Here is a 27,320-nt window from a genome sequence, read left to right as displayed (position 1 = left end):
TGTTTCAATCGTCAGCCAACCAGGGAAACAAAAAACAAATAAATTCCAACCTTAAAAGCACTTGCTGAAATCCAAAACCCATTAATATGCAGTGTGTTAATTAACAAATTACCAATCATTTCCAGTGCCGTCTTAAACGCCCCTGCCACTGTGGTGCGCCGGATCTCTCCGGCGCCCTCCCGCCCTGTTTCCCAGCGCGGCGGGCGGGTGGGCGCAGCGGCGGGCGGGCAGGCACAGCGCGATCTCTCTGGCGCCCTCCCGCCCCGTTCCCCAGCGCGGTGGGCGGGTGGGCGGGTGGGCGTCGCCACAAGCGCAGCTGCACGGCGGTCCGGCGGATCGGGCGGCCAGCGGGCGGGCGCAGCTCGCGGCGCCCTCCTGGCGGGCCGGCGCCATGGTGCCCTGCGCCACCGGGGGTCTACCTAGAGCCGGGCCTGATCATTTCACCGTGTGTGTCTGCAATAACGTAATTGGCATTTTACTTCAGACCCTCCGAGTGCCCCTATTTTCCAGGGATTTACAGAAGCCGTTCTGGTTTCTGATTTGATCCTGGAATGTCCCGCTTTTTCTTAGGACGTCCCTATTTCCATCAGAGAAATGTTGGAGGGGTATAGAGTTATGCAACCCCAGAGCCAAGGAGATAAGTCACTAGACAACCTTTAGAAAACACCTGTAGGCAGCCCTGTATAGGGAAGTCTTTTAATGTTTATTATGTTTTTACATATGTTGGAAGCCACCTAGCATGGCTGGGGCAACCCAGTCAGATGGCCTGGGTACAAATAATAAAATTAGTAGCAGTATGGAATAGGATGTCCCTATTTTCATCAGAGAAATGTCGGAGGGTATGAGAAAGTCCTTCTTCATGCAGCACAGAGTTAAACTATGGAACTCACTCCCACAAGAGCCAGGGGTGGCCATCAACTTGGATGGCTTTAAAAGACAAATGGACAAATTTGTGGAGCAGAGGGCTATTGATGGTTTATTAGCCATGATAACTATGCTCTGCCTCCATATTCAGATGCAGTAAATGCTTCTGAATACCAGCTGCTGGAAGCCGCAGGAGGGGAGGGGGCTCTTGAACTCAGATCCTACTTTCAGGTTTCCCATAGAGGCAACTAGTGGGCCACTGTGAGAACAGGATGCTGGACTAGAAGGGCCATTGGCCTGATCCAGCAGGCTTCACTTACGTTCTTATTCAACACGCTTTTTGTGTTAGCACAAAGATTAATGCTAACACAAAAAGTATATCTCCTCTTCATCTCCCACCCTCCACCCCAAAATCTGCTCCAGAGGGTTGCGGAAACTCCCTGGACAAATTTGGAGGGACACAGTGGATTCACCTGGGAATCATGCAAGGAAAAACTTTCACAGTGACAGCATCTTAAAGGTAAAGGTAAAGGGACCCCTGACCATTAGGTCCAGTCGTGACCGACTCTCGCGTTATTGGCCGAGGGAGCCGGCGTACAGCTTCCAGGTCATGTTGCCAGCATGACTAAGCCGCTTCTGGCAAACCAGAGCAGCGCACGGAAATGCCGTTTACCTTCCCGCTGTAGTGGTACCTATTTATCTACTTGCACTTTGACGTGCTTTCGAACTGCTAGGTTGGCAGGAGATGGGACCGAGCAACGGGAGCTCACCCCGTCGTGGGGATTCGAACCGCCGACCTTCTGATCGGCAAGCCCTAGGCTCAGTGGTTTAACCCACAGCGCCACCCGCGTCCCCGCGACGGCATCTTAGCCACCTTCAAATATCTCAAGGCCTGTCCCATGGAAGATGGAACAAGCTTGCCTTTTCCGCTCCGGAGGGGGGAACCTGAACCGACGGATCCAAGTTGCAAGAAAAGCAATTCCGACTTAACATCAGGAAGAACTTTCCGACAGAGAAATCCATTAGGTGGTGGGATGGACTCCCTCGGAAGGTGGTGGAGGTTGCATGAAGGATCCCCGACAGAATCCTGTAGCATTGCAGGGGGTTGGACTTGTTGACCCTCGGAGGTCCCTTCCTACTCCACAATTCTATGATTCTCAGTGCTACCCTGAATACAATCCATAACTCTAAAAAGACCTCCAAAAGCGACTTACCCAGAAGGTAACAAACAATTGTGTACGCTCCCATCTCATGGAAACTTCGTGAAATTGCACCTCTCTGTCATCAAAGTTGTTTTCCTCCAGCATGCAGGCACCGCGAGAATGCCATGCACCGCTTGTGGTTTCTCTCCGACTATGAGCACGATGCTTCTGGCTTGGATCAGGTCCTGTCCCCAAGTGCCATCTCCTGCTCACTTGGCCAAACCTTTTGTTTGAGGAGCAGGTGTCAGAAGACACACCCATCCCTGCCTCTTAGAGCCCTGCCTTCCCCACGTCTTTGATAAGAGGAATCGAGAGAAACTTTCTGTGTCTCGAAGAAAGGTCATCACTTCCTGGAACATTGATCTGGGACAGCGGAGCATGTGACTCATCAGACGCCCATCGCAAGGGACACTAATCGCCCCAAATATTTGAGCTTCGGAGGGGACGTACTTTGAATTAGGGCTTATTTATTTATTCTGCTTTTCCTCCAAGGAGCTCAGGGTTCTAACCCTCATCGAATCCCAACAACAACCTTGCGAGGGAGGTTAGGCTTGAGAGGCAAGAGTTGTTGGCTCCCAAGGCCACCAACAGAGCTTTCTGGCCAAGTGAGGATTTGAACCCGTGTCCTAGACCAGGCAGTTCTCCTGCAGAGCCACCCCAACAGCTTCTCTGCTGACAGCCTGCAAGTCCCCCAGAACAAGGTTGTCTATTGCATGTTACAGAGCAGAGAGCCAGGCAGAAACGGAGAGGGCCCCTTGGGGCTCACCATAGACAGAGGAAAGGGGCCTGGCACAGATGGATAAGGGGTGGAGGGGGGAGCTACAAGCCAGTCTGCGCAAATGCTTCATCTAGACAGGAGGAACCCTTAGAACTCTCCGTGGGTTGTCTGTTCTGCTTCCATAATAAAGAAACTAACTGTACATTAGCCTGTGTTTCGCTGTCTTTCTCTGATCTGCAAACGACCTGTTCTCCTTGTTGGCTCCCTGACATTTGCAGACCGCAGCACTGGGCCTGGAGGGACTCCCTCCTTTTTGGAAAGAGCTGCTGGGTTTTCTAGTTGGAGGGGCACATCCCGATGGGGGATTCACGTGCGACAGAGTGCCCCGCGCTGGCAAAACTCAGTTTGATCCCATTGCTAATACTGCAAGCGTATTATGTTTTGGTGGCTGCAACTCAGCGGTAGAGCAGCTGCTTTGCATGCAGAAGGTCCCGGGTTCAATCCCCAATGGCATCTCTGGGTAGGGCAGGGATAGAACCCTGCCTGAACTCCTGGAGAGCTGCTGCCAGTCAGTGTAGACAATACGAGGCTAGATGGAGCTAATGGCTCTGGCTCAATATTCATGACGGAGAATATCAGACCAGAAAAAGAGCCTGCTGGACCAGGACAAAAGGGAATCCCACCTCACAGTGGGAAACCAGGTGGTCCAATAGAAAGCCCACCAGCAGGACCTGAGTGTAACAGCAGACATACAAGAAAGGAGTTGTTTCTGCAGTGCACAGTTAGACGGTGGAACTCACTCCCACAGGAGGCAGTGTTGGCCCCCAACTTGGTTGGCTTTAAAAGAGGATTTGACAAATTAATGGCGAAGGAGAAGCCTACTGAAGACTACTAGGCAGGATAGCTATGCTATGTCTCCATGGTCAGGAGAAACAATGCTTCTGAAAACCACTTGCTGGAAATTGCAGGAGGGGAGAGTTAACTCTTGTGCTCGGATCCTGCTTACCGGTTTCCCACAATGGGCATCTGCAATGGATGCTGAACTAGATGGGCCACTGGCCTGATCCAGCAGCAGGCTCTTCTTGTGTTCTTAAGATAATGCACTATGGGGAGAAAGTGCTGTTTGCTTCTTGGGTAACCGCAGACTGGCAGAAGGAAGTATCTCTGCATACATTGAATTATTTCCTTATGAAACACACGGCAGAGCAGGTGTGGTGATGGCCCCGGGGGATTAAGGTGGTTTTGGGGAGGATTAGACAAATTGCAAGAAGATCAAACCTATCCATTCTGAAGGAAATCAGCCCTGGGTGCTCACTGGAAGGACAGATCCTAAAGCTGAGGCTCCAATACTTTGGCCACCTCATGAGAAGAGAAAACTCCCTGGAAAAGACCCTGATGTTGGCTACAATGGTATTAGTTCGCCTGTCTTCCCAAGTGATGTGTCAGCTCCCGCCTGGAAACCGATTTCCCCACTGCGGAAGGATGTGTGGATCCAGAATTGGCCTCCACAGTCACTTACGGACCCATTGTTAAAACCGTGTTTATGGAAGACAATCTTACTTGGCTACGAGTGATCGCCAAAGAAGAAGGAGGAGGAGGAGTTGGGAAAGATGGAGGGCACAAGGAGAAGGGGACAACAGAGGACGAGATGGTTGGACAGTGTTCTCGAAGCTATGAACATGAGTCTGACCAAACTGCGGGAGGCAGTGCAAGACAGGAGTGCCTGGCGTGCTCTGGTCCATGGGGTCACGAAGAGTCAGACATGACTAAACAACTAAGCAACAACAAATTGCTGTTAACTATGGCAGCTAAAGGGACCCAGGTGGCGCTGTGGTTAAACCACTGAACCTAGGGCTTGCTGATCAGAAGGTCGGCGGTTCGAATCCCTGTGACGGGGTGAGCTCCCGTTGCTTGGTCCCAGCTCCTGCCAACCTAGCAGTTTGAAAGCACGTCAAAATGCAAGTAGATAAATAGGAACCGCTACAGCGGGAAGGTAAACGGCGTTTCCATGTGCTGCTCTGGTTTGCCAGAAGCGGCTTTGTCATGCTGGCCACATGACCTGGAAGCTATACGCCGGCTCCCTCGGCCAATAATGCGAGATGAGCGCGCAACCCCAGAGTCGGTCACGACTGGACCTAATGGTCAGGGGTCCCTTTACCTTTACCTTTATGGCAGCTAAATGGGACTTGTATCTGCAAAGGGAGCAGACCCTCCGAGGGTCCTTATTTTCCAAGGACAGCCCCAGATTTTCAGAAGCCGTCCTGGTTTCTGATTTGATCCAGGAATCTCCTGCTTTTCCTTAGGACATCCCTATTTTCATTGGCGAAAGCTTGGAGTGTGTGGTAGGACGTCCCTGTTTTCACCAGAGTGTCTGACGTGAATGCGGTGCCATTGAAATGAATGGACCAAAATTAGCCGTGCCGATTCACAACAATAGGGCTACTCTGAGAAGAACATTGCTGGGGACAACTCTTGTATACCCTCCAACATTTCTCTGGTGGAAATAGGGACATCCTATTTCATAACCTTCAACATTTCCCCGATGGAAATAGGGACGTCCTCCAATGACAACAATAGGGACATCCTTTCCCACCCCCTCCAACATTTCTCCAACAAAAATAGGGACATTTTAAGGAAAAGAAGGACATTCCAAGTTGGATGAGACCCCAAGGGTCATCTAGTCCAACCCACTTTCATTGCAGGAATTAGGGTTGTTTGAAAGGCGATTAATAAATAAATGATGTCTTTTTTTTTACTATGCTCAAGAACAATTTCCCTTCTTCCACATCATTTTTGTTTAACATCTAGCTTACCGAAGTGCTTATTTGAGAGGTTCTCTCTCCCCCTCCACCCCTGTCCTATTAGGCTACAGTAAAATATTGCTCTAGTCTTGCTCTGAGAAGATGCCACCTTGCCCAGCCCTCCCTCACCTCCCATGATTAGACGCCGCCTCCTACTGGACTCATCTGGTAAATGCAGCCTGCTGAGAACAGGTGGAGTGCAATGGACAATCCCTTGGAATCTTAACTCTTCCACTTCGCAGCAACGGAGGAATCCCCAGATACCTTATGCTCTCGTCACTGCCCTACGCCCTCTCATACCAAGCTTGGGTGTTCCCGTGACGATCATTCTGGCAGCGAATTGGGGCCAACTATAGGCAAAGTCACAGGTTGTTGTTGTTTTTGCATCGTCACCGTTACCCTTCTAAATGCCATAGCTGCCAAGTTTTCCCTTTTCTCGCGAGGAAGCCTATTCAGCATAAGGGAATTTCCCTTAAAAAAAGGGAGAACTTGGCAGCTATGCTAAATGCCCAGGCTGGGTGTTTCCACAACAAACATTTTGGCAGCAAAGCAACAAAACTGGTTATTTGGGCATCGCCTAGGGGCTTCTCAGCCACACAAAATCATACTAGTTTTTTTTTTAAAAAAAAATCAATAAAACAGAGAATACAGCACAAAGCCTGATGAGGAATGGCTTAGGGAGCTGGGTATGTTTACCCTGGAGAAGAGAAGGTTAAGGGGTGATATGATAGCCATGTTCAAATATATAAAATGATGTCATATAAAGGAGGGTGAAAGGTTGTTTTCTGCTGCTCCAGAGAAGCGGACACGGAGCAATGGATTCAAACTTCAAGAAAGAAGATTCCACCTAAACATTAGGAAGAACTTACCGACAGTAAGAGCTGTTCGGCAGTGGAATTTGCTACCAAGGAGTGTGGTGGAGTCTCCTTCTTTGGAGGTCTTTAAGCAGAGGCATATGTCAAGAATGCTTTGATGGTGTTTCCTGCTTGGCAGGGGGTTGGACTAGATGGCCCTTGTGGTCTCTTCCAACTATGATTCTACGATTCTAATACATAACGTAACAACGGCAGTTCCAAAGCAGTTCAGAAAACCGGCCACAATGTGTTGATTAAAAGAAAATAAATGAAGGTCTGGATGGGCTCATCATTCCATGGGAAAGCTTAAGTAATAGCACGGATTAGGACTGGGGGGGGAAGCATGCCATGGAGTTTTAAAACTCCTTGCATTATAAAAAGTTGCATTATAAAAAGTTGGTGGAGAGGGTGCGGAAAAATAGGATCACCCTTCTCTCTCCCAAACAATCCACATCCACACACCCTTCCATATAATCAAGGGGTTGATCATCTCTAAACCTGACCATTTCTAGCACAATGTAATACATCAGAGGGGACGCAGGTGGCGCTGTGGGTTAAACCACAGAGCCTAGAGCTTGCCGATCAGAAGGTCGGCGGTTCGAATCCCTGCGACGGGGTGAGCTCCCGTTGCTCGGTCCCTGCTCCTGCCAACCTAGCAGTTCGAAAGCACGTCAAAATGCAAGTAGATAAATAGGAACCGCTGCAGCGGGAAGGTAAACAGCGTTTCCGTGTGCTGCTCTGGTTCGCCAGAAGCGGCTTTGTCATGCTGACCACATGACCTGGAAGCTGTACGCCGGCTCCCTCGGCCAATAATGCGAGATGAGCGCGCAACCCCAGAGTCGGTCACGACTGGACCTAATGGTCAGGGGTCCCTTTACCTTTACCTTTAATACATCAGAGGAAGTTTTCTAGGGAGAGATGGGGGAGGCTGCCTTTCTCCTTACCCTCTTCCTGAAACCTCTCTCAGCTCTGCGATTCCCCTAAAATGCTCCAGTTCCAAGCTTGCTGGAGCTGTTAAAGAATCATAGAATTGCAGAGTTGCAAGGGACACTGAGGGTCATCTAGTCCAACCCGCTGCAGTGCAGGAATCTCAGCTAAAGCGTCCATGACAGATAATGCCATCCAATGGCGCAACTCAGCACCATTCTCGTGAGTCCAGACTTTCCCCCACCACCCTCAGCATTCTTCTCTCTGGTCCTTAATCGCCAGGCTAATAATACTTGTAAAATTGCTGGGATAACCAAGGAACAAGCCTGATTTAAATCTTTTTTCCCTGCCCGGGGAGCTCTGGCATGGCTGGCTCTTCGCTGTAGCAGTCTGGTCTGCCGGGCGAGCCTTCATTTAATTAACGAGTTTCTTCCTCGCTACCCTTTGCCTTGTTACAGTTTTAAAAAGAAGCGTGCAAGTCTTAAACGAACCCTTCAGGGAGTCCGAGTAGGACAAAGATCCTGAATTCAATTTCGACACAAATCGGCTTCTCGCTCGCCAGATGCTGGAGCGCAGGAGCAATTCTCTACCGAAAGAAGGGAATGTTTCTTCCTAAGATCAGGGGCGGGAACCTGCACCTCTCTGGATATTGCTGGACTCTAACTCCCAGCAGCCTCAGCTAGCAATGGCCATTGTTCGGGGAGTTGGAGTCCAATCTTTAAGTATTGCTATAGATTGGGGAGGGAATCCCCCATAACCCTAGAAATTAATGAATTCTAGGATTATTATTATTATTCTCACGAGGAATCTGGTAAAATGTGGGTTTAATGAGGGAACTGTTAGATGGATTTGTGGTTGGTTGACTAACTGAACCCAGAGAGCACTCATTAATGCAGGCTTTCTCAAACTCGGTCCTCCAAGTGTTTTGAGACTACAATTCCCATCATCCCTGACCACTGGTCCTGCTAGCTAGGGATCATGGGAGTTGTAGGCCAAAACATCTGGAGGGCCGAGTTTGAGGAAGCCTGCATTAATGGTTCCGCATCATCCTGGGGGAAAGTGACAAGTGGGATGTTTAGCCTGCGAAAGAGGAGACTGAGAGAAGGTATGATAGCCATCTTCAAATAGCTCAAGGGCTGTCACATGGAAGAGGGAGAAGCTTGTTTTCTCCTGCTCTGGAGGGTAGGACTCGAACCAATGGCTTCAAGTTACAAGAAAGGAGATTCCAACTCAACATTCGGAAAAACCTTCTGACAGTGAGAGCTGTTTGACAGTGGAACAGACTCCCGCAGAGATTTTTAAACAGAGGTTGGAATGGAAAGCATCTGTTGGGGGGGGGGGTGATTTACCCTTGTGGTCCCTTTCAACTCTATGATTCTATTAAAGCAAACACATCACTGCGGAGCCAAATTCTCACAGATGAACATTTTGGGGTGCTAAAGAGAATCTGTGGATCTCGCAATGTTTCCCAAGAAACAGCCTCAACCAGATAGCTTTTGACACATTTCCTTTCCTTTCCCTGCCCCCTCCAGCAAAAAATTCTTTCTGGTTACGTGACCCAGCCAATAAGGCATCATGGAAGCAGCATCGTGTTGCCACAGAGCTGTGTGGCTTGTCAGATTAGGCTTTGTGGTGATCCTGCGCCCCACTGGTCCTCCTTCAAGGAGGCTTCAGGTTTAGCCTGACCATCCCTTCCTCATTCCACCCCTTCCTCATTTTCAGAATTCCACCATGCAATTCCTGCAAATCCCAGTGGGAACTAAATATGTGGGCCACAATATGTTGCAATTATCCATTGGATTTCTCCAAACTATAATCCTCAGTATGTGTGTATGTGTGTGTGTAGATAGATAGATAGATAGATAGATAGATAGATAGATAGATAGATAGATAGATAGATAGATAGATAGATGATAGATAGATGATAGATAGATAGATAGATGATAGATAGATGATAGATAGATAGATAGATAGATGATAGATAGATAGATAGATAGATAGATAGATAGATAGATAGATAGATAGATAGATAGATAGATGATGGATAGATGATAGATAGATATAATCCAAACCTACCCAGAATCTCTACTGTAGCTGATGAAACGGTTGTCCTCGCAGAGGGAGACGTCACAGTCCGGAGGGAGATGGTTGTCCCTTCAAATGAGATCCCCTTCGTTCTCTCTGGGACAGGACTTGGGACCTTTTTGGCTGAGGTGACCTCTGTGGCTAATGATGTAGTAGACAGCAAAGGGGCCATCTTTGCAGAGGACATTGCTGTAGTTGTGGGAGAAGCGGGTGTCTTGGTGGTAGTCCTCACAGTCTGGATAATTGGAGACGCCTCCAGGCCAGTTGATGTAGCAGACCTTGTACTCTCGGCTGTTGATGCTGGGTGAGAAGATGTCTCTTCGGTGGGTATTTCCTCCATACGCTGAGAGGGAGTGAAGACAGAAGAAGATGTCTCAGCTCCGCTTGACGTTGCCACTGTCTTCTCCGTGGGAAATGGAGTCTGGTGGGCAGTGGTGGTCCCTTCAGCTGATCTGGACACAGTACTGAAGAAGGAAGTGGGCTTCATTTCAGCTGGCGCTAACTCAGAACTCTCTGTGGGAGATAATGCAGCGAAGAGGGAAGAGGATGTACTGGCTAGGGTTGAGGTGAGCGCTGTACTCTCAACGGTGGACCTTTTAGAAAGGAGAGAAGTTGGCACCTCTGTACTATCAGAGGAAGGGTTAGAAGACGCCTCTTCCTGCGACTGTGCTTTGTCAGTGTCTGCTGAAGGCCCAGTGGAATGCCGAGGAATCGATGTCTCCACTTCTGTTGGTGTGTCAGGGGGAAACGCTGAAGTCATGGGAGATATGGTTGAGGCTGTCTCTGAGGTTAGCTGCTTCCCCTCAGATGGTGTCACGTCAGTCATTCGAGAGGCAGTTGGGCCTTCAGCTGATGTTAACATGGTCACTGGTGGGGGAGATGTTACAAACAGAGGGTGAGTGGTTCCCATCCCAGCTGATGTTAACTCTGCCCCCTCGTGTCGAGAGATAACACTCAGGGCAGAAGAGCTTGGCTCTCCAGCTGAGGTGGACACTGTCCTATCAGAAGGAGATGAGAGGAAAGAGGACCTCTCTTCTATGGCTGAAGTAAACATTTCACTCTCAACAGAAAACATTTTAGAGAAAGAGGTGGCTGTCCCTTGAGAAGATTTTACCTCAGTAATCTCAGTGGGATACATTTGAAAAGACGATGTCTTCTCATGTGATGGTACTGCCGTGGTCTCTGCAGGACCCCCGGAAGAAGGACGGGAAGTGGATAACTTTCCCACTTTCGGTGTCTTATCAGCTGGCATGACCTCTGAAACCATTGTTGGAGGCAGGATGGAGGATGTAGCCTCCTCAGCTGTTGTGAACTTTGTACTCTCAGTGGGATAGATTGTAGTCAATGAAGAAGGACTTGACTCTGCTGCTGTGGTTAACCATGTCTTTTCAGTGGGAGACGTTGTGGTCATGAAATAAGTGGTGGTCTCATCAAATGTGGTTGGTTTTGCCCTGGCAGTCGGAGATGTTGTGGTCATGGGAAAAGAAGTTGGGTCTTCAGCTAATTTTAAATCTGTGCTCCTATGGAAAGAGACTGTACCCAGGAGGGAACTGACTGTCACTCCACCTGTAGTAACCTTTCTCATCATAGTTGGATGTGTTGTAGTCAGCCAAGAAATGGTTGTGTCCTTGGCTCGTGTTATCTGTGTTGTCTCACTGGGAGATGTCTTGGGCATGAGGGAAGCTGTTATGTCATCAGGTGGTGGTGACACTCTCCTTTCTGCTGGAGGTGTAGACAGGAAAGAGACAGCTACCGGTATCTTGTCAGCCAGTGTTAACGGCGTGCGTTCTGCGGGGATGAATGAAGGTGAAGAAGAAGGGTAAGCTTCAGGCGATGTCAACGCGAGGGAAACTGTAAACATGGGAGATGTGGAGGAGTCAACAGTTAATGTAAACTCATTGTTGTCTATGGTGGTAATTTTAGGTTTTGGAGACATGGCAGCCGTCTGTGGCACCCTTCCCGTTTGGATAAATGAAGTTAATGGAGGTGGGCTTGATGTCTCTTCTAACCTATCAGTAGGGGTTGTGCTACTTCTTGGTGATGGGACGGTCTCTTCAGCTGAGGTGTCCTGTACGCTCTTGGTGGATGTACCTGGAAAAGGCTGAGAAACCGTTGTTTCAGCTCTCGTTTTTCCCGTTTCGGTAACTGAAGTTGCTGGAGGTGAGCTTGACGTTTCCTCTATGCTCTCAGTAGGGCCTCCGCTGCTTGTTGGTGATGTGGCAGTTTCTTCAGCTGAGATCTGCTCTGCGCTCTTGGTGGATGTACTTGGAGAAGGCTGAAAAACCGTTGTTTCAGCTGTTGTCTTTCCCCTTTCGGTAACTGAAGTTGATGGAGGTGGGCTTGACGTTTCCTCTGTGCTATCAGTAGGGGTTCTGCTACTTCTTGGTGATTGGAAAGTTTCTATAGCTGAGGTCTCCTCTACGCTCTTGGTGGATGTACTTGGAGAAGCCTGAGAAACCGTTGTTTCAGCTCTCGTCTTTCCTGTTTCGGTAACTGAAGTAGCTGGAGATGGGCTTGACGTTTCCTCTATGCTCTCAGTAGGGGCTCCGCTGCTTGTTGGTGATGCGGCAATTTCTAAAGCTGAGGTCTGCTCTACGCTCTTGGTGGATGTACTTGGAGAAGGCTGAGAAACCGTTGTTTCAGCTGTCATCTTTCCCGTTTTGGTAATTGAAATTGCTGGAGGTGGGCTTGACGTTTCCTCTATGCTCTCCGTAGGGGCTCCGCTGCTTGTTGGTGATGCGGCAGTTTCTTCAGCTGAGGTCTGCTCTACGCTCTTGGTGGATGTACCTGGAGAAGGCTGCGAAACCGTTGTTTCAGCTCTCGTCTTTCCCGTTTCGGTAACTGAAGTTGCTGGAGGTGGGCTTGGCGTTTCCTCTGTGCTATCAGTAGGGGTTCTGCTACTTCTTGGTGATTGGAAAGTTTCTATAGCTGAGGTCTCCTCTACGCTCTTGGTGGATGTACTTGGAGAAGCCTGAGAAACCGTTGTTTCAGCTCTCGTCTTTCCTGTTTCGGTAACTGAAGTTGCCGGAGGTGGGCTTGACGTTTCCTCTATGCTCTCAGTAGGGGCTCCGCTGCTTGTTGGTGATGCAGCAGATTCTCCAGCTGAGGTCTGCTCTACGCTCTTGGTGGATGTACTTGGAGAAGGCTGAGAAACCGTTGTTTCAGCTCTCGTCTTTCCCGTTTCGGTAACTGAAGTTGCTGGAGGTGGGCTTGACGTTTCCTCTATGCTCTCAGTAGGGCCTCCGCTGCTTGTTGGTGATGTGGCAGTTTCTTCAGCTGAGATCTGCTCTGCGCTCTTGGTGGATGTACCTGGAGAAGGCTGAGAAACCGTTGTTTCAGCTCTCGTCTTTCCCGTTTCGGTAACTGAAGTTCCTGGAGGTGGGCTTGATGTTTCCTCTGTGCTATCATTAGGGGTTCTGCTACTTCTTAGTGATGCGGCAGTTTCTTCAGCTGAGGTCTCCTCTACGCTCTTGGTGGATGTACCTGGAGATGGCTGAGAAACCGTTGTTTCAGCTCTCGTCCTTCCCGTTTCAGTAACTGAAGTTGCTGGAGGTGGGCTAGACGTTTCCTCTATGCTCTCTGTAGGGGCACCGCTGCTTCTTTGTGATGTGTCAGTTTCTTCAGCTGAGGTCTGCTCTACGCTCCTGGTGGATGTACTTGGAGAAGGCGGAGAAACCGTTGTTTCAGCTATCGTCTTTCCCGTTTCGGTAACTGAAGTTGCTGGAGGTGGGCTTGACATTTCCTCTATGCTCTCCGTAGGGGCTCCGCTGCTTGTGAGTGATGTGTCAGTTTCTTCAGCTGAGGTCTGCTCTACGCTCTTGGTGGATGTACTTGGAAAAGGCTGAGAAACCGTTGTTTCAGCTGTCGTCTTTCCCGTTTCGGTAACTGAAGTTGCTGAAGGTGGGCTTGACTTTTCCTCTATGTTCTCCGTAGGGGCTCCGCTACTTCTTGGTGATGGGAAAGTTTCTATACCTGAGGTCTCCTCTATGCCCATGGTGGATGTACTTGGAGAAGCCTGAGAAACCGTTGTTTCAGCTCTCGTCCTTCCTGTTTCGGTAACTGAAGTTGCTGGAGGTGGGCTTGACGTTTCCTCTATGCTCTCAGTAGGGGCTCCGCTGCTTGTTGGTGATGCGGCAATTTCTATACCTGAGGTCTGCTCTACGCTCTTGGTAAATGTACCTGGAGAAGGCTGAGAAACCGTTGTTTCAGCTGTCATTTTTCCCGTTTTGGTAATTGAAATTGCTGGAGGTGGGCTTGACGTTTCCTCTATGCTCTCCGTAGGGGCTCCGCTGCTTGTTGGTGATGCGGCAGTTTCTTCAACTGAGTTCTGCTCTACGCTCTTGGTGGATGTACCTGGAGAAGGCTGCGAAACCGTTGTTTCAGCTCTCGTCTTTCCCATTTCAGTAACAGAAGATGCTGTAGGTGTGCTTGACGTTTCCTCTATTCTCTCCGTAGGGGCTCCACTGCTTGTTTGTGATGTGTCAGTTTCTTCAGCTGTGGTCTGCTCTACGCTCTTGGTAGATGTACCTGGAGAAGGCTGAGAAACCGTTGTTTCAGCTATCGTCTTTCCCGTTTCGGTAACTGAAGTTGCTGGAGGTGGGCTTGACGTTTCCTCTGTGCTATCAGTAGGGGTTCTGCTACTTCTTGGTGATTGGAAAGTTTCTATAGCTGAGGTCTCCTCTACGCTCTTGGTGGATGTACTTGGAGAAGCCTGAGAAACCGTTGTTTCAGCTCTCGTCTTTCCTGTTTCGGTAACTGAAGTTGCCGGAGGTGGGCTTGACGTTTCCTCTATGCTCTCTGTAGGGGCACCGCTGCTTGTTTGTGATGTGTCAGTTTCTTCAGCTGAGGTCTGCTCTACGCTCCTGGTGGATGTACTTGGAGAAGGCGAAGAAACCGTTGTTTCAGCTATCGTCTTTCCAGTTTCGGTAACTGAAGTTGCTGGAGGTGGGCTTGACGTTTCCTCTATGCTCTCGGTAGGGACTCCGCTGCTTGTTGGTGATGCGGCAGTTTGTATAGCAGAGGTCTGCTCTACGCTCTTGGTGGATGTACTTGGAGAAGGCTGAGAAACCGTTGTTTCAGCTGTCGTCTTTCCCGTTTCGGTAACTGAAGTTGCTGGAGGTGGGCTTGACTTTTCCTCTATGCTCTCCGTAGGGGCTCCGCTACTTCTTGGTGATGGGAAAGTTTCTATACCTGAGGTCTCCTCTATGCCCTTGGTGGATGTACTTGGAGAAGCCTGAGAAACCGTTGTTTCAGCTCTCGTCCTTCCTGTTTCGGTAACTGAAGTTGCTGGAAGTGGGCTTGACGTTTCCTCTATGCTCTCAGTAGGGGCTCCGCTGCTTGTTGGTGATGCGGCAATTTCTATAGCTGAGGTCTGCTCTACGCTCTTGGTAAATGTACCTGGAGAAGGCTGAGAAACCGATGTTTCAGCTGTCATTTTTCCCATTTTGGTAATTGAAATTGCTGGAGGTGGGCTTGACGTTTCCTCTATGCTCTCCGTAGGGGCTCCGCTGCTTGTTGGTGATGCGGCAGTTTCTTCAGATGAGGTCTCCTCTACGCTCTTGGTGGATGTACCTGGAGAAGGCTGAGAAAACGTTGTTTCAGCTCTCGTCCTTCCCGTTTCAGTAACTGAAGTTGCTGGAGGTGGGCTTGACGTTTCCTCTATGCTCTCTGTAGGGGCACCGCTGCTTGTTTGTGATGTGTCAGTTTCTTCAGCTGAGGTCGGCTCTACGCTCCTGGTGGATGTACTTGGAGAAGGCGGAGAAACCGTTGTTTCAGCTATCGTCTTTCCCGTTTCGGTAACTGAAGTTGCTGGAGGTGGGCTTGACATTTCCTCTATGCTCTCGGTAGGGACTCCGCTGCTTGTTGGTGATGCGGCAGTTTGTATAGCAGAGGTCTGCTCTACGCTCTTGGTGGATGTACTTGGAGAAGGCTGAGAAACCGTTGTTTCAGCTGTCGTCTTTCCCGTTTCGGTAACTGAAGTTGCTGGAGGTGGGCTTGACTTTTCCTCTATGCTCTCCGTAGGGGCTCCGCTACTTCTTGGTGATGGGAAAGTTTCTATACCTGAGGTCTCCTCTATGCCCTTGGTGGATGTACTTGGAGAAGCCTGAGAAACCGTTGTTTCAGCTCTCGTCCTTCCTGTTTCGGTAACTGAAGTTGCTGGAGGTGGGCTTGACGTTTCCTCTATGCTCTCAGTAGGGGCTCCGCTGCTTGTTGGTGATGCGGCAATTTCTATAGCTGAGGTCTGCTCTACGCTCTTGGTAAATGTACCTGGAGAAGGCTGAGAAACCGATGTTTCAGCTGTCATTTTTCCCGTTTTGGTAATTGAAATTGCTGGAGGTGGGCTTGACGTTTCCTCTATGCTCTCCGTAGGGGCTCCGCTGCTTGTTGGTGATGCGGCAGTTTCTTCAGATGAGGTCTCCTCTACGCTCTTGGTGGATGTACCTGGAGAAGGCTGAGAAAACGTTGTTTCAGCTGTCATCTTTCCCGTTTTGGTAATTGAAATTGCTGGAGGTGGGCTTGACGTTTCCTCTATGCTCTCCGTAGGGGCTCCGCTGCTTGTTTGTGATGTGTCAGTTTCTTCAGCTGAGGTCTCCTCTACGCTCTTGGTGGATGTACCTGGAGAAGGCTGCGAAACCGTTGTTTCAGCTCTCGTCTTTCCCGTTTCGGTAACTGAAGTTCCTGGAGGTGGGCTTGATGTTTCCTCTGTGCTATCATTAGGGGTTCTGCTACTTCTTAGTGATGCGGCAGTTTCTTCAGCTGAGGTCTCCTCTACGCTCTTGGTGGATGTACCTGGAGATGGCTGAGAAACCGTTGTTTCAGCTCTCGTCCTTCCCGTTTCGGTAACTGAAGTTGCTGGAGGTGGGCTAGACGTTTCCTCTATGCTCTCTGTAGGGGCACCGCTGCTTGTTGGTGATGCGGCAGTTTCTTCAGATGAGGTCTCCTCTACGCTCTTGGTGGATGTACCTGGAGAAGGCTGAGAAAACGTTGTTTCAGCTGTCATCTTTCCCGTTTTGGTAATTGAAATTGCTGGAGGTGGGCTTGACGTTTCCTCTATGCTCTCCGTAGGGGCTCCGCTGCTTGTTTGTGATGTGTCAGTTTCTTCAGCTGAGGTCTCCTCTACGCTCTTGGTGGATGTACCTGGAGAAGGCTGCGAAACCGTTGTTTCAGCTCTCGTCTTTCCCGTTTCGGTAACTGAAGTTCCTGGAGGTGGGCTTGATGTTTCCTCTGTGCTATCATTAGGGGTTCTGCTACTTCTTAGTGATGCGGCAGTTTCTTCAGCTGAGGTCTCCTCTACGCTCTTGGTGGATGTACCTGGAGATGGCTGAGAAACCGTTGTTTCAGCTCTCGTCCTTCCCGTTTCGGTAACTGAAGTTGCTGGAGGTGGGCTAGACGTTTCCTCTATGCTCTCTGTAGGGGCACCGCTGCTTGTTGGTGATGCGGGAGTTTCTATAGCTGAGGTCTGCTCTACGCTCTTGGTGGATGTACTTGGAGAAGGCTGAGAAACGGTTGTTTCAGCTCTCGTGTTTCCCGTTTCGGTAACTGAAGTTGCTGGAGGTGGGCTTGACGTTTCCTCTGTGCTATCAGTAGGGGTTCTGCTACTTCTTGGTGATTGGAAAGTGTCTTTAGCTGATGTCTCCCCTACGCTCTTGGTGGATGTACCTGGAGCAGGCTGAGAAACCGTTGTTTCAACTCTCGTCTTTCCTGTTTCGGTAACTGAGGTTGCTGGAGGTGGGCTTGACGTTTCCTCTATGCTCTCTGTAGGGGCTCCGCTGCTTGTTGGTGATGTGGGAGTTTCTTCAGATGAGGTCTGCTCTACGCTCCTGGTGTATGTACTTGGAGAAGGCGGAGAAACCGTTGTTTCAGCTCTCGTCTTTCCCGTTTCGGTAACTGAAGTTGCTGGAGGTGGGCTTGACGTTTCCTCTGTGCTATCAATAGGGGTTTTGCTACTTCTTGGTGATGGGAAAGTTTCTATACCTGAGGTCTCCTCACCGCCCTTGGTGGATGTACTTGGAGAAGCCTGAGAAACCGATGTTTCAGCTGTCGTATTTTGCATTTCTGGAAATGAAGTTGCTGGAGGTGGGCTTGACGTTTCCTCTGTACTATCAGTAGGGGCTCCGCTGCTTGTTGGTGATTGGGAAGTTTCTATAGCTGAGGTCTCCTCTATGCCCTTGGTGGGTGTACTTGGAGAAGGCTGAGTAACCGTGGTTTCAGCTCTCGTCTTTCCCGTTTCGGTAACTGAAGTTGCTGCAGGTGGGCTTGACGTTTCCTCTATGCTTTCTGTAGGGGCTCCGCTGCTTGTTTGTGACGCGTCAGTTTCTTCAGCTGAGGTCTGCTCTACGCTCTTGGTGGATGTACCTGGAGAAGGCTGCGAAACCGTTGTTTCAGCTCTCGTCTTTCCCGTTTTGGTAACTGAAGATGCTGGAGTTGGGCTTGACGTTTCCTCTATGCTCTCAGTAGGGGCTCCGCTGCTTGTTGGTGATGCGGCAGTTTCTTCAGCTGAGGTCTGCTCTATGCTCTTGGTGGATGTACTTGGAGAAGGCTGAGAAACCGTTGTTTCAGCTCTTGTCTTTCCCGTTTCGGTAACTGAAGATGCTGGAGGTGGGCTTGACGTTTCCTCTATGCTCTCAGTAGGGGCTCCGCTGCTTGTTGGTGATGCGGCAGTTTCTTCAGATGAGGTCTGCTCTACGCTCTTGGTGGATGTACCTGGAGAAGGCTGCGAAACCGTTGTTTCAGCTCTCGTCTTTCCCGTTTTGGTAACTGAAGATGCTGGAGGTGGGCTTGACGTTTCCTCTATGCTCTCAGTAGGGGCTCCGCTGCTTGTTTGTGACGCGTCAGTTTCTTCAGCTGAGGTCTGCTCTACGCTCTTGGTGGATGTACCTGGAGAAGGCTGCGAAACCGTTGTTTCAGCTCTCGTCTTTCCCGTTTTGGTAACTGAAGATGCTGGAGGTGGGCTTGACGTTTCCTCTATGCTCTCAGTAGGGGCTCCGCTGCTTGTTGGTGATGCGGCAGTTTCTTCAGCTGAGGTCTGCTCTATGCTCTTGGTGGATGTACTTGGAGAAGGCTGAGAAACCGTTGTTTCAGCTCTTGTCTTTCCCGTTTCGGTAACTGAAGTTCCTGGAGGTGGACTTGAGGTTTCCTCTGTGCTATCAGTAGGGGTTCTGCTACTTCTTGGTATTGGGAAAGTTTCTACACCTGAGGTCTCCTCTACGCTCTTGGTGGATGTACCTGGAGAAGGCTGAGAAAACGTTGTTTCAGCTGTCATCTTTCCCGTTTTGGTAATTGAAATTGTTGGAGGTGGGCTTGACATTTCCTCTATGCTCTCCGTAGGGGTTCTGCTACTTCTTGGTGTAGGGAAAGTTACTATACCTGAGGTATCCTCTACGCTCTTGGTGGATGTACTTGGAGAAGCCTGAGAAACCGTTGTTTCAGCTCTCGTCTTTCTTGTTTCGGTAACTGAAGTTGCTGGAGGTGGGCTTGACGTTTCCTCTATGCTCTCAGTAGGGGGTCCGCTGCTTGTTGGTGACGCGGCAGTTTCTTCAGATGAGGTCTGCTCTACGCTCCTGGTGGATGTACCTGGAGAAGGCTGAGAAAACGTTGTTTCAGCTGTCATCTTTCCCGTTTCGGTAATTGAAATTGCCGGAGGTGGGCTTGACGTTTCCTCTATGCTCTCAGTAGGGGCTCCGCTGCTTGTTGGTGATGCGGCAGATTCTCCAGCTGAGGTCTGCTCTACGCTCTTGGTGGATGTACTTGGAGAAGGCTGAGAAACCGTTGTTTCAGCTCTCATCTTTCCCGTTTTGGTAACTGAAGTTGCTGGAGATGGGCTTGACGTTTCCTCTATGCTCTCAGTAGGGGCTCCGCTGCTTGTTGGTGATGCGGCAGTTTCTTCAGATGAGGTCTGCTCTACGCTCCTGGTGGATGTACCTGGAAAAGGCTGAGAAACCGTTGTCTCAGCTCTCGTCTTTCCCGTTTCGGTAAATGAAGTTGCTGGAGGTGGGCTTGACTTTTCCTCTATGCTCTCAGTAGGGGCTCCGCTACTTCTTGGTGATGGGAAAGTTTCTATACCTGAGGTCTCCTCTATGCCCTTGGTGGATGTACTTGGAGAAGCCTGAGAAACCGTTGTTTCAGCTCTCGTCCTTCCTGTTTCGGTAACTGAAGTTGCTGCAGGTGGGCTTGACGTTTCCTCTATGCTCTCAGTAGGGGCTCCATTGCTTGTTGGTGATGCGGCAATTTCTATAGCTGAGGTCTGCTCTACACTCTTGGTAAATGTACCTGGAGAAGGCTGAGAAACCGTTGTTTCAGCTGTCATTTTTCCCGTTTTGGTAATTGAAATTGCTGGAGGTGGGCTTGACGTTTCCTCTATGCTCTCCGTAGGGGCTCCGCTGCTTGTTGGTGATGCGGCAGTTTCTTCAGATGAGGTCTCCTCTACGCTCTTGGTGGATGTACCTGGAGATGGCTGAGAAACCGTTGTTTCAGCTCTCGTCCTTCCCGTTTCAGAAACTGAAGTTGCTGGAGGTGGGCTAGACGTTTCCTCTATGCTCTCTGTAGGGGCACCGCTGCTTGTTTGTGATGTGTCAGTTTCTTCAGCTGAGGTCTGCTCTACGCTCCTGGTGGATGTACTTGGAGAAGGCGGAGAAACCATTGTTTCAGCTATCGTCTTTCCCGTTTCGGTAACTGAAGTTGCTGGAGGTGGGCTTGACATTTCCTCTATGCTCTCCGTAGGGACTCCGCTGCTTGTTGGTGATGCGGCAGTTTGTATAGCAGAGGTCTGCTCTACGCTCTTGGTGGATGTACTTGGAGAAGGCTGAGAAACCGTTGTTTCAGCTGTCGTCTTTCCCGTTTCGGTAACTGAAGTTGCTGGAGGTGGGCTTGACTTTTCCTCTATGCTCTCCGTAGGGGCTCCGCTACTTCTTGGTGATGGGAAAGTTTCTATACCTGAGGTCTCCTCTATGCCCTTGGTGGATGTACTTGGAGAAGCCTGAGAAACCGTTGTTTCAGCTCTCGTCCTTCCTGTTTCGGTAACTGAAGTTGCTGGAGGTGGGCTTGACGTTTCCTCTATGCTCTCAGTAGGGGCTCCGTTGCTTGTTGGTGATGCGGCAGTTTCTTCAACTGAGTTCTGCTCTACGCTCTTGGTGGATGTACCTGGAGAAGGCTGCGAAACCGTTGTTTCAGCTCTCGTCTTTCCCATTTCGGTAACAGAAGATGCTGTAGGTGTGCTTGACGTTTCCTCTATTCTCTCCGTAGGGGCTCCGCTGCTTGTTTGTGATGTGTCAGTTTCTTCAGCTGTGGTCTGCTCTACGCTCTTGGTAGATGTACCTGGAGAAGGCTGAGAAACCGTTGTTTCAGCTATCGTCTTTCCCGTTTCGGTAACTGAAGTTGCTGGAGGTGGGCTTGACGTTTCCTCTGTGCTATCAGTAGGGGTTCTGCTACTTCTTGGTGATTGGAAAGTTTCTATAGCTGAGGTCTCCTCTACGCTCTTGGTGGATGTACTTGGAGAAGCCTGAGAAACCGTTGTTTCAGCTCTCGTCTTTCCTGTTTCGGTAACTGAAGTTGCTGGAGGTGGGCTTGACGTTTCCTCTATGCTCTCAGTAGGGGCTCTGCTGCTTGTTGGTGATGCAGCAGATTCTCCAGCTGAGTTCTGCTCTACGCTCTTGGTGGATGTACTTGGAGAAGGCTGAGAAACCGTTGTTTCAGCTCTCGTCTTTCCCGTTTCGGTAACTGAAGTTGCTGGAGGTGGGCTTGACGTTTCCTCTATGCTCTCAGTAGGGCCTCCGCTGCTTGTTGGTGATTCGACAGTTTCTTCAGCTGAGGTCTGCTCTACGCTCTTGGTGGATGTACCTGGAGAAGGCTGCGAAACCGTTGTTTCAGCTCTCGTCTTTCCCGTTTCGGTCACTGAAGTTGCTGGAGGTGGGCTTGACGTTTCCTCTATGCTCTCTGTAGATGCTCCGCTGCTTGTTGGTGATGTGGCAGTTTCTGCAGCTGAGTTCTGCTCTACACTCTTGGTGGACGTACCTGGAGATGGCTGAGAAACCGTTGTTTCAGCTCTCGTCTTTCCCGTTTCGGTAACTGAAGTTCCTGGAGGTGGGCTAGACGTTTCCTCTGTGCTATCATTGGCGGTTATGCTACTTCTTAGTGATGCGGCAGTTTCTTCAGCTGAGGTCTCCTCTACGCTCTTGGTGGATGTACCTGGAGATGGCTGAGAAACCGTTGTTTCAGCTCTCGTCCTTCCCGTTTCGGTAACTGAAGTTGCTGGAGGTGGGCTAGACGTTTCCTCTATGCTCTCTGTAGGGGCACCGCTGCTTGTTGGTGATGCGGCAGTTTCTATAGCTGAGGTCTGCTCTACGCTCTTGGTGGATGTACTTGGAGAAGGCTGAGAAACTGTTGTTTCAGCTCTCGTCTTTCCCGTTTCGTTAACTGAAGTTGCTGGAGGTGGGCTTGACGTTTCGTCTGTGCTATCAGTAGGGGTTCTGCTACTTCTTGGTGATTGGAAAGTGTCTATAGCTGAGGTCTCCCCTACGCTCTTGGTGGATGTACCTGGAGAAGGCTGAGAAACCGTTGTTTCAACTCTCGTCTTTCCTGTTTCGGTAACTGAAGTTGCTGGAGGTGGGCTTGACGTTTCCTCTATGCTCTCTGTAGGGGCTCCACTGCTTGTTGGTGATGTGGGAGTTTCTTCAGATGAGGTCTGCTCTACGCTCCTGGTGTATGTACTTGGAGAAGGCGGAGAAACCGTTGTTTCAGCTCTCGTCTTTCCCGTTTCGGTAACTGAAGTTGCTGGAGGTGGGCTTGACGTTTCCTCTGTGCTATCAATAGGGTTTTTGCTACTTCTTGGTGATGGGAAAGTTTCTATACCTGAGGTCTCCTCTCCGCCCTTGGTGGATGTACTTGGAGAAGCCTGAGAAACCGTTGTTTCAGCTGTCGTATTTTGCATTTCAGGAAATGAAGTTGCTGGAGGTGGGCTTGACGTTTCCTCTGTACTATCAGTAGGGGTTCTGCTACTTCTTGGTATTGGGAAAGTTTCTATACCTGAGGTCTCCTCTACGCTCTTGGTGGATTTACCTGAAGAAGGCTGAGAAAACGTTGTTTCAGCTGTCATCTTTCCCGTTTTGGTAATTGAAATTGCTGGAGGTGGGCTTGACGTTTCCTCTATGCCCTCCGTAGGGGCTCCGCTGCGTGTTGGTGATGCGGCAGTTTCTTCAGATGAGGTATCCTCTACGCTCTTGGTGGATGTACCTGGAGAAGGCTGAGAAAACATTGTTTCAGCTGTCATCTTTCCCGTTTTGGTAATTGAAATTGCTGGAGGTGGTCTTGACGTTTCCTCTATGCTCTCCGTAGGGGCTCCGCTGCTTGTTGGTGATGCGGCAGTTTCTTCAAATGAGTTCTGCTCTACGCTCTTGGTGGATGTACCTGGAGAAGGCTGCGAAACCGTTGTTTCAGCTCTCGTCTTTCCCATTTCGGTAACAGAAGATGCTGTAGGTGTGCTTGACGTTTCCTCTATTCTCTCCGTAGGGGCTCCGCTGCTTGTTTGTGATGTGTCAGTTTCTTCAGCTGTGGTCTGCTCTATGCTCTTGGTAGATGTACCTGGAGAAGGCTGAGAAACCGTTGTTTCAGCTATCGTCTTTCCCGTTTCGGTAACTGAAATTGTTGGAGGTGGGCTTGACATTTCCTCTATGCTCTCCGTAGGGGTTCTGCTACTTCTTGGTGATTGGAAAGTTTCTATAGCTGAGGTCTCCTCTACGCTCTTGGTGGATGTACTTGGAGAAGCCTGAGAAACCGTTGTTTCAGCTCTCGTCCTTCCTGTTTCGGTAACTGAAGTTGCTGGAGGTGGGCTTGACGTTTCCTCTATGCTCTCAGTAGGGGCTCCGTTGCTTGTTGGTGATGCGGCAGTTTCTTCAACTGAGTTCTGCTCTACGCTCTTGGTGGATGTACCTGGAGAAGGCTGCGAAACCGTTGTTTCAGCTCTCGTCTTTCCCATTTCGGTAACAGAAGATGCTGTAGGTGTGCTTGACGTTTCCTCTATTCTCTCCGTAGGGGCTCCGCTGCTTGTTTGTGATGTGTCAGTTTCTTCAGCTGTGGTCTGCTCTACGCTCTTGGTAGATGTACCTGGAGAAGGCTGAGAAACCGTTGTTTCAGCTATCGTCTTTCCCGTTTCGGTAACTGAAGTTGCTGGAGGTGGGCTTGACGTTTCCTCTGTGCTATCAGTAGGGGTTCTGCTACTTCTTGGTGATTGGAAAGTTTCTATAGCTGAGGTCTCCTCTACGCTCTTGGTGGATGTACTTGGAGAAGCCTGAGAAACCGTTGTTTCAGCTCTCGTCTTTCCTGTTTCGGTAACTGAAGTTGCCGGAGGTGGGCTTGACGTTTCCTCTATGCTCTCAGTAGGGGCTCTTCTGCTTGTTGGTGATGCAGCAGATTCTCCAGCTGAGGTCTGCTCTACGCTCTTGGTGGATGTACTTGGAGAAGGCTGAGAAACCGTTGTTTCAGCTCTCGTCTTTCCCGTTTCGGTAACTGAAGTTGCTCGAGGTGGGCTTGACGTTTCCTCTATGCTCTCAGTAGGGCCTCCGCTGCTTGTTGGTGATTCGACAGCTTCTTCAGCTGAGGTCTGCTCTACGCTCTTGGTGGATGTACCTGGAGAAGGCTGCGAAACCGTTGTTTCAGCTCTCGTCTTTCCCGTTTCGGTCACTGAAGTTGCTGGAGGTGGGCTTGACGTTTCCTCTATGCTCTCTGTAGATGCTCCGCTGCTTGTTGGTGATGTGGCAGTTTCTGCAGCTGAGTTCTGCTCTGCGCTCTTGGTGGATGTACCTGGAGAAGGCTGTGAAACCGTTGTTTCAGCTCTCGTCTTTCCCGTTTCGGTAACTGAAGTTGCTGGAGGTGGGCTTGACGTTTCCTCTATGCTCTCAGTAGGGCCTCCGCTGCTTGTTGGTAATGTGGCAGTTTCTTCAGCTGAGATCTGCTCTGCGCTCTTGGTGGATGTACCTGGAGAAGGCTGCGAAACCGTTGTTTCAGCTATCGTCTTTCCCGTTTCGGTAACTGAAGTTGCTGGAGGTGGGCTAGACGTTTCCTCTGTGCTATCATTGGCGGTTCTGCTACTTCTTAGTGATGCGGCAGTTTCTTCAGCTGAGGTCTCCTCTACGCTCTTGGTGGATGTACCTGGAGATGGCTGAGAAACCGTTGTTTCAGCTCTCGTCCTTCCCGTTTCGGTAACTGAAGTTGCTGGAGGTGGGCTAGACGTTTCCTCTATGCTCTCTGTAGGGGCACCGCTGCTTGTTGGTGATGCGGCAGTTTCTATAGCTGAGGTCTGCTCTACGCTCTTGGTGGATGTACTTGGAGAAGGCTGAGAAACTGTTGTTTCAGCTCTCGTCTTTCCCGTTTCGGTAACTGAAGTTGCTGGAGGTGGGCTTGACGTTTCCTCTATGCTCTCAGTAGGGCCTCCGCTGCTTGTTGGTAATGTGGCAGTTTCTTCAGCTGAGATCTGCTCTGCGCTCTTGGTGGATGTACCTGGAGAAGGCTGCGAAACCGTTGTTTCAGCTATCGTCTTTCCCGTTTCGGTAACTGAAGTTGCTGGAGGTGGGCTAGACGTTTCCTCTGTGCTATCATTGGCGGTTCTGCTACTTCTTAGTGATGCGGCAGTTTCTTCAGCTGAGGTCTCCTCTACGCTCTTGGTGGATGTACCTGGAGATGGCTGAGAAACCGTTGTTTCAGCTCTCGTCCTTCCCGTTTCGGTAACTGAAGTTGCTGGAGGTGGGCTAGACGTTTCCTCTATGCTCTCTGTAGGGGCACCGCTGCTTGTTGGTGATGCGGCAGTTTCTATAGCTGAGGTCTGCTCTACGCTCTTGGTGGATATACTTGGAGAAGGCTGAGAAACTGTTGTTTCAGCTCTCGTCTTTCCCGTTTCGGTAACTGAAGTTGCTGGAGGTGGGCTTGACGTTTCCTCTGTGCTATCAGTAGGGGTTCTGCTACTTCTTGGTGATTGGAAAGTGTCTATAGCTGAGGTCTCCCCTACGCTCTTGGTGGATGTACCTGGAGAAGGCTGAGAAACCGTTGTTTCAACTCTCGTCTTTCCTGTTTCGGTAACTGAAGTTGCTGGAGGTGGGCTTGACGTTTCCTCTATGCTCTCTGTAGGGGCTCCACTGCTTGTTGGTGATGTGCGAGTTTCTTCAGATGAGGTCTGCTCTACGCTCCTGGTGTATGTACTTGGAGAAGGCGGAGAAACCGTTGTTTCAGCTCTCGTCTTTCCCGTTTCGGTAACTGAAGTTGCTGGAGGTGGGCTTGACGTTTCCTCTGTGCTATCAATAGGGTTTTTGCTACTTCTTGGTGATGGGAAAGTTTCTATACCTGAGGTCTCCTCTCCGACCTTGGTGGATGTACTTGGAGAAGCCTGAGAAACCGTTGTTTCAGCTGTCGTATTTTGCATTTCAGGAAATGAAGTTGCTGGAGGTGGGCTTGACGTTTCCTCTGTACTATCAGTAGGGGTTCTGCTACTTCTTGGTATTGGGAAAGTTTCTATACCTGAGGTCTCCTCTACGCTCTTGGTGGATTTACCTGGAGAAGGCTGAGAAAACGTTGTTTCAGCTGTCATCTTTCCCGTTTTGGTAATTGAAATTGCTGGTGGTGGGCTTGACGTTTCCTCTATGCTCTCCGTAGGGGCTCCGCTGCTTGTTGGTGATGCGGCAGTTTCTTCAGATGAGGTCTCCTCTACGCTCTTGGTGGATGTACCTGGAGAAGGCTGAGAAAACATTGTTTCAGCTGTCATCTTTCCCGTTTTGGTAATTGAAATTGCTGGAGGTGGGCTTGACGTTTCCTCTATGCTCTCCGTAGGGGCTCCGCTGCTTGTTGGTGATGCGGCAGTTTCTTCAAATGAGTTCTGCTCTACGCTCTTGGTGGATGTACCTGGAGAAGGCTGCGAAACCGTTGTTTCAGCTCTCGTCTTTCCCATTTCGGTAACAGAAGATGCTGTAGGTGTGCTTGACGTTTCCTCTATTCTCTCCGTAGGGGCTCCGCTGCTTGTTTGTGATGTGTCAGTTTCTTCAGCTGTGGTCTGCTCTACGCTCTTGGTAGATGTACCTGGAGAAGGCTGAGAAACCGTTGTTTCAGCTATCGTCTTTCCCGTTTCGGAAACTGAAATTGTTGGAGGTGGGCTTGACATTTCCTCTATGCTCTCCGTAGGGGTTCTGCTACTGCTTGGTGATTGGAAAGTTTCTATAGCTGAGGTCTCCTCTACGCTCTTGGTGGATGTACTTGGAGAAGCCTGAGAAACCGTTGTTTCAGCTCTCGTCCTTCCTGTTTCGGTAACTGAAGTTGCTGGAGGTGGGCTTGACGTTTCCTCTATGCTCTCAGTAGGGGCTCTGTTGCTTGTTGGTGATGCGGCAGTTTCTTCAACTGAGTTCTGCTCTACGCTCTTGGTGGATGTACCTGGAGAAGGCTGCGAAACCGTTGTTTCAGCTCTCGTCTTTCCCATTTCGGTAACAGAAGATGCTGTAGGTGTGCTTGACGTTTCCTCTATTCTCTCCGTAGGGGCTCCGCTGCTTGTTTGTGATGTGTCAGTTTCTTCAGCTGTGGTCTGCTCTACGCTCTTGGTAGATGTACCTGGAGAAGGCTGAGAAACCGTTGTTTCAGCTATCGTCTTTCCCGTTTCGGTAACTGAAGTTGCTGGAGGTGGGCTTGACGTTTCCTCTGTGCTATCAGTAGGGGTTCTGCTACTTCTTGGTGATTGGAAAGTTTCTATAGCTGAGGTCTCCTCTACGCTCTTGGTGGATGTACTTGGAGAAGCCTGAGAAACCGTTGTTTCAGCTCTCGTCTTTCCTGTTTCGGTAACTGAAGTTGCCGGAGGTGGGCTTGACGTTTCCTCTATGCTCTCAGTAGGGGCTCTGCTGCTTGT

At 49.9% G+C, this 27,320-nt stretch overlaps 1 protein-coding gene across 1 annotated transcript in view; it reads right to left on the bottom strand.

Annotated features, from left to right (window-relative positions):
• LOC118078488 (uncharacterized) overlaps positions 1-27,320 on the bottom strand; it is a 162,445-nt gene that overhangs the window by 92,777 nt on the left and 42,348 nt on the right. Inside the window, exon 5 of the mRNA XM_088671363.1 lies at positions 9,443-25,635. Coding sequence (XP_088527489.1) covers positions 9,443-25,635 — 16,193 coding nt within the window. The remainder of the gene's footprint in view (positions 1-9,442; positions 25,636-27,320) is intronic.

The sequence above is a fragment of the Zootoca vivipara genome, chromosome 6 (assembly GCF_965207765.1).
Source record: "Zootoca vivipara chromosome 6, rZooViv2.hap1.1, whole genome shotgun sequence".
Lineage (NCBI taxonomy): Eukaryota > Metazoa > Chordata > Lepidosauria > Squamata > Lacertidae > Zootoca > Zootoca vivipara.
This window is presented reverse-complemented; position numbering and strand designations above follow the sequence as displayed.